This window comes from Balaenoptera ricei, chromosome 21 (assembly GCF_028023285.1).
Source record: "Balaenoptera ricei isolate mBalRic1 chromosome 21, mBalRic1.hap2, whole genome shotgun sequence".
Taxonomy (NCBI): domain Eukaryota; kingdom Metazoa; phylum Chordata; class Mammalia; order Artiodactyla; family Balaenopteridae; genus Balaenoptera; species Balaenoptera ricei.
Window position 1 is genome coordinate 19,630,297 of NC_082659.1, and position 7,436 is coordinate 19,637,732.

Sequence of the window (7,436 nt, forward strand, 5' to 3'; positions counted from 1 at the left end):
GAAGAGTTACTCCTATACTTAGCCAAAGGTAAATCTTCTATCTTGGTGAAATTAGCATGATGCTCCAGGTGGGAGTCTTATGGAAAGAAGCAATCATTACATGGTCTAATACACCAAACAAACCTGGAGACTACTAAGGTAGTCACAGGCATACTGATCACACTCACATCCAAACTCACTGACTATTTAAGGCTAAAGAGAATATGCACAAGTAAATGCAGCCCAAAACAGTTAACAAACAGCTGATGAATCTGTGGCTGAAGTTTCATGTTTCTGCCCTTTCCCTTTCTCTGTGTCTTCCACGTAGAAGAGAACACATATACAAGGGGCTGAACATGCTGGTGTTTTGTGTATGTGGAAGAAAATATCCTGAAGTGTTCCCTTCTGACCCAGGTTAGATCCCTTGCGTAGGCAGACGGTTCGTCACGGTTTCGACATAACTTGCAAGGACAAGTACTGACTTTGTTCTAGGCTGTCTTTTCAAGGATGTTTGTATAGTACACAGCTCTGCTAGACACTGTGCCTTCTAGAACAAAGATCAGGTTTGTTTACTTTCCAATTTAATAAAGACAGTGACTCCCTCTAAGGCTGAAGTCAAATACGTTTACTGCCCATCATGAAGGATTTGGGTTCCATAAGCTCAGGGTCCTCTCCTGCTCTGAAATTCACTACATTCGCAGGTGTCAGCTGGCCTGCGTCACCAGCACAAATGCTGATACTCTGGCAATTCTATTACTGTAATAAACTGTCCGCCTGTGACCCAGGAATCCCATGCCTTCTGCCATTATCCATGAAACTGCGGCAGGGTAAGCCTCAAAGTTATTGACAAGCAGTTTGGGCCATTTTAAGTGAGACCTGTCATTTCCAATTACTCTTCAAGGAGTTACTGTACACAAAATCTAACTTAGCTAACACACCTGCCTGACATCAGCATGACAGGTATATATATGTATACATATCAATGTATAATTACTATGCATTTCTTAAAGTTGTGCTCATATGTTTACAAACTATTTCTTCCACCTAAGTTCTCTGCTTAAAGGTAAAATCAAAATCCATTGCTTACCTCCATCCTCTCCCTATCATTTGCTAAGACACTAAAGTCTCTATTTCAAGGCTGTGCCACTAAAGAGTAACTGGATATATACATCTCAGTGTAAAGTGTGCTTATAGAAGTTATCTCAGAGGCAACTAATAACACTACTTCTCTCTTAAAAAATATTTATGAGCCGCTACCTACATGTTGTAGCCTATTCGCTAATCATTTTCTTTGCAGAGAGTATAAATTATTATATTATAGTTGTCCTTCAGTATCCAAGGGGGATTGCTTCCAGGACCCCAGCAGATACCAAAATCTGAAACTGCTCGAGTCCCTCATGCTACAAAATGGTGTGGTACAGTCGGCCCTCTCTGAATACAGGTACAAGACCCCTAGATTTGAAGGGCTGACAGTAGCTGCTTTTGATGATGGTAAAGTCATTAAGTCCACTGGAAATCATTACAGAATTTGAGCTCTTTTCATACAGTTATAAGAGGTCATTAGAGATTAAAACAATTCTAAATGAAGTTGATTAACTGATAAGTGTTAACAATATAAGAAACAGAGAAACTGTCAAAATAATAGAAACCCATGATGCATCAGAAATGCAAATGATATACTACTAAGAATCTAAAGTTTCCCACAAATCCGTATCACTTAACATGAGGATTCAAAAATCACTTAACACGACTGTATTCAATGTAATTAAGGAAACTGACCATAAAAATCTCCCATCAATTTTCTGTGCCTATTTAACTATTTCTTGACTATATTCTTAAATAAAGAATATGGCAAAACTATTTTTTGATGAATAAAAATGTCTTCATTTAGAAACAGATATATACCTATATATGTAGACACACATACACAAATCCATGAATACTATCAATTCTTCCATGATGTAAAATCTCCTCTTGGGAAGTTCTCAAGCAATGTTAGAGTTTGGAATTCTCAGTGTTTCATAATAAAATAAGTAATGAACATTTTATTCCATAAACTATATAATTTACAATTATTATAAAGTCAGTTTATTTAGCAGAAGAATTAATTTGAAAAAAATTTTTATCACATTTTAGGATCTCATTATCATGTCTATCTTTCATTTAAATGAAGAATATATAATAGCAGCTACCAAATTACTGATCATTTGTTATGTTCTAGGCATTACACTAAACACTTTAAATACAGTCTTATTTAATCCCAATGACAACACTGAGATGTAAGTATTATACCTGTATTTCCAAACAAAAGAACTAAAATTCAGGGAAGTTAAGTGGTTTGATGTCAATTAGATAGGATACGAATTGTAACCGGACCATCAGTTCTATTCAAAAACCTATGGTGGTAACTATTACTGTCATAAATGTTACTTCCTTAAAAGCAACTATCGTCCAATTCCTGATTCCAGGTTCAACTTTAGATTTCCGTTTGGGTTCCCCAGAACAAAAGAATACACGATCCATGCCAAGTCAACTATTCCAGTACTTATGTTTGTAATATTTATTGTAGTAAATTAAGTTCCAGCTGTTATATTTTTCTGGCTCAATGGTGTCAAATCTCATACTGGGCAACAGGTTCTAAACTAAGCAAAAAAAAAAAAAAAAAAAAAAAAAAGCAGCAGCAGCCGCCACATATGATCAAAACAACTCTGGAATATCCCTAGAAAAGTAAAACACTTGTGACCTATATTTCCAAGAATGTTTTTCTTCCAGTATTGGAAGAGATCATAGTTTTTGAACTGAGTACCAGATACGAAACTAGACTGCATTTCAGAGACATGCATGCTCATTTAGTAAAGTATTAAAACTTCAACTATATGTTACTTTGCTCTTTTCCTTAAATAAAATGTGTATTCTACAATATCACCATGTAGTATTATTAGACTCTCCTATTTAAGAGAAATGAAAGTTTTGGAAGACAACCTTTTTAAATCCTCAAAATTTTCTCCCTAATTTTGCATTTTTAAAATAACCTTTATAAAAAATATTTAATGGAAATAGATGTTATCACAATTTATAATTATACTAAATTAACAAATGTCACATGTTAAAGTAGTCTTACAATTGGAGATGCTAAGATGCTTTGAAGATGTACACTTTTTAGACTTCTTTTTGGGGCTTTTTTTTCCCCTCCCAACTGAAAGTTACCATGGTTACGATGATCTCTCTAGGAGATAAATCATCAGCATTTGCATGGAGTTCCTCACTGTTTTTAATGCCCTCTGCTCTGGTAATCTACACAAAAAAAAACTACTTTTCAAATCTCCTCCCTTTCTCAAGAAAAACTATGCCCACAGCAAACATCATTCTCAATGGTGAAAAACTGAAAGCATTTCCTCTAAGATGAGAAAGAAGACAAGGATGTCCACTCTCACCACTATTATTCAACATAGTTTTGGAAGTCCTAGCCATGGCAATCAGAGAAGAAAAAGAAATAGAAGGAATAAATATTGGAAAAGAAGAAGTAAAACTGTCACTGTTTGCAGATGACATGATACTATACATAGAGAATCCTAAAGACGCCACCAGAAAACTACTGGAGCTAATCAACGAATTTGGTAAAGTTGCAGGATACAAAATTAATGCAGAGAAATCTCTTGCATTCCTATACACTAACAACGAAAGACCAGAAAGAGAAATTAAGGAAACAATCCCATTCACCATTGCAACAAAAAGAATAAAATACCTAGGAATAAACCTACCTAAGGAGGTAAAAGACCTGTACTCAGAAAACTATAAGACACTGATGAAAGAAGTCAAAGATGACACAAACAGATGGAGAGATATACCATATTTTTGGATTGGAAGAATCAATATTGTGAAAATGACTATACTACCAAAAGCAATCTACAGATTCAATGCAATCCCTATCAAATTACCAATGGCATTTTTTACAGAACTAGAACAAAAAATCTTAAAATTTGTATGGAGACACAAAAGACCCCGAATAGCCAAAGCACTCCTGAGGGGAAAAAACGGAGCTGGAGGAATCAGACTCCCTGACTTCAGACTATACTACAAAGCTACAGTAATCAAGACAATATGGTACTGACCCAAAAACAGAAATACAGATCAATGGAACAGGATAGAAACCCCAGAGATAAACCCACGCACCTATGGTCAACTAATCTATGACAAAGGAGGCAAGGATATACAATGGAGAAAAGACAGTCTCTTCAATAAGTGGTGCTGGGAAAACTGGACAGCTACAATGTAAAAGAATGAAATTAGAACACTCCCTAACACCATACATAAAAATAACCTCAATATGGATTAAAGACCTAAATGTAAGACTGGACACTATAAAACTCTTAGAGGAAAACATAGGAAGAACACTCTTTGACATCAATCACAGCAAGATCTTTTTTGACCCACCTCCTAGAGTAATGGAAATAAAAACAAAAATAAACAAATGGGACCTAATGAAACTTAAAACCTTTTGCACAGCAAAGGAAACTATAAACAAGATGAAAAAACAACCCTCAGAATGGGAGAAAATATTTGCAAATGAATCAATGGACAAAGGATTAACCTCCAAAATATAAAAAGAGCTCGTGCACCTCAATATTAAAAAAACAACCCAATCCAAAAATGGGCAGAAAACCTAAATAGACATTTCTCCAAAGAAGACATACAGATGGCCAAGAGGCACATGAAAAGCTGCTCAACATCACTAATTATTAGAGAAATGCAAATCAAAACTACAATGAGGTATCACCTCACACCAGTTAGAATGGGCATCATCAGAAAATCTACAAACAACAAATGTTGGAGAGGGTGTGGAGAAAAGGGAACCCTCTTGCACTGTTGGTGGGAATGCAAATTGATACAGCCACTATGGAGAACAGTATGGAGGTTCCTTTAAAAATTAAAAACAGAATTACCATATGACCCAGCAATCCCACTACTGGGCATATACCCAGAGAAAACCATAATTCAAAAAGACACATGCACCCCAATGTTCATTGCAGCACTATTTACAATAGCCAGGTCATAGAAGCAACCTAAATGTCCATTGACAGACAAATGGATAAAGAAGATGCGGTACATATGTACAATGGAATATTATTCAGCCATAAAAAGGAACGAAATTGGGTCATTTGTAGAGACGTGGATGGACCTAGAGACTGTCATACAGAGTGAAGTAAGTCAGAAAGAGTAAAACAAATATCGTATATTAACTCATATATGTGGAACCTAGAAAAATGGTACAGATGAACCAGTTTGCAAGGCAGAAATAGAGACACAGATGCAGAGAACAAACGTATGGACACCAAGGGGGTAAAGCTGTGGTGGGGGGGGGAGGTAGTGGTGGGATGAATTGGGAGATTGGGATTGACATGTGTACACTAATATGTACAAAATAGATAACTAATAAGAACCTGCTGTATAAAAATAAATAAAATTAAATTTAAAATATAAAAATAAATAAATTTTAAATATGTTGGCAAGGTTATAAGATAAAAAATTTTTAAAAAGAGAAAAACTATGAAATCTAAGAAATGTATATAAATACCAAATGCTAGGCAAAAAAAATCGTTATATTTGTAAATACAGTCTTAATTTAACAGTGGTTCTTCACCAAACCTCTTACTATAACACCACCAAGAATTTCACTAAGGCCTATTTTTATGTTAAAGTAAAAAAAGTTAAAATAAAAAAGTTAAAGGGAAAATACTGAGTTCAGAGTTGTTTCAGGCAAGGAGTAAAGAGAAAGAGAATCAGAGTTACTTGTGTGTGAGGCTGTTTTTTCACTCTTGCTACCCAGCTATCAAGAAAGTCGCGGTAATATTTGAAACCCGAATTAGAGCCACGTGTATGTAAATAAAACTTCACCAGGAAAAACTATTTGCAATTAATATGGAGAGACACTCTCACTAAAATGACGTACAATTAGAAACCTTACATTTCCAAAATAATTTTTTTTTCTAATCCCACGAGATCAACCATCCAAGGTAGAGATGGATAACTGAAATTCACAAATAACTCTACAACTACTTTAAATACGGTCAGTTACTTCAATCCGCGTCCTCATCAGAGTTACTATAGGACTAAGATTGAAATCAGGTGATCTGAATTTCACAAATAAATTTGCGCAACCTAAATGTGAGGTTATCGGCACAATTATACCTTGAATTTAATATTAAAAAAAAATACAGCTTTAAAAATGTATATAAAATACAGAATAACTTTAAACACGGTCTCAATATGATCTGTTGCCTCCTGAAACGGATAACGAAGGGAGCAGGGTAATGAACACAAGGGACAACTCGTTCCTATAGGTTTGAAATACTCCTAAAGGGTGTTTTCACATCCAACACACTCTTTTTTTACTGACTCGACGGCCCCGAAACTCTGCCTTCAAGTAAGGGTCAAAAACGCTCCGTGTCTTAAAGGTGTGAGGTGCTAGGCGCACAAAACACGATGCTTCGTTGTTTTTTGAGAGAGCACTGGGCAACCCCACTTTTGAAACTGTGGAGCCCAAAGGACTCGCGCAAAGGCCTCCCAACCGCTCCCCAAAACAGCCATCACCCACACCCGGCGGCCCGGTGCCTAGCAACGCGGGAAGGCTGCCAAGGAACGCGGCCCGCCTGCCGGGACCCGTCCTGGCCCTCCCGGGAGTGCCCAGGGGATTCATTCTACCTCCTTCTTCTTCTGTCCTCCTCCGAGCTGGATGCAGAGAAGCAGCAGGAGGAGGAGAAAGGGAAAGCTCCCGGTGGGCAGGTGCCGCGGTCGCCGCCCCGCCTGCCTCCGGCGTGAAGGAGCGCCCCTGGCACCCATCGCCGCAGGGACGTGTCTCCTCCACGCTCGGTAACCGTGTGCGCCCAGCTCCTACCGGCGCCCTACACCTGCCACGCCAGCCGCCGGGAGCCCCCTGACCGTCCCCCGTGGATGCCTGCGGCCTTGCCAGGGAGCCGGGAAGCACCGGAGGACGCCGAGGAGGAAACTGACGGAGCATCCGGTTCACCGGAAGAGGAGACCTGGAAAGGCCCGGGATGGGGCAGGAAGTGGGCGTGGCGAGGGAGCCGGAGCTTCCACGCACGCCGCGCTGCGCTCTCGGCCGGACTCCGCCCCGAGACCCCGGCAGCGGGGGCCACGGATTTCCACCTCGCTGGTCTGAACCGTAGGCTGCCCTGCCACTGAAACCACCACCGGGTCCCGGGAATATGCGAGAGTCCTGTTTATCCAACACTTTACCTGGAACCAGAGACAGACATAATTGCCTTCTTCGGTGATGGAGAAGAGCTTTGAGGAATTAGTAAGGATCTGGCCCTTCTAGCTAATGGCAATCTCTGATCCCATTGGGACACTTTTACTCAACAGTAGTTCAAAGAACAGTGATACTGTGATAACGGACATCTTCTATTCCTGTCTACTTATTGTGAACATAGTTTCTT

General features: G+C 38.8%; 1 protein-coding gene across 6 annotated transcripts in view; it reads right to left on the minus strand.

The window, feature by feature from the left end:
• The window catches only part of TUSC3 (tumor suppressor candidate 3), a 192,922-nt gene extending 185,903 nt beyond the window's left edge, over nucleotides 1-7,019 (minus strand). For all 6 annotated transcript variants that reach the window (XM_059909469.1, XM_059909466.1, XM_059909465.1 and 3 more), the window contains exon 1: nucleotides 6,682-7,019. In XM_059909469.1, the coding sequence (XP_059765452.1) occupies nucleotides 6,682-6,819 (138 nt within the window). In that variant the 5' untranslated portion in view covers nucleotides 6,820-7,019. The remainder of the gene's footprint in view (nucleotides 1-6,681) is intronic.
• Between the last annotated feature and the right edge of the window lie 417 nt (nucleotides 7,020-7,436).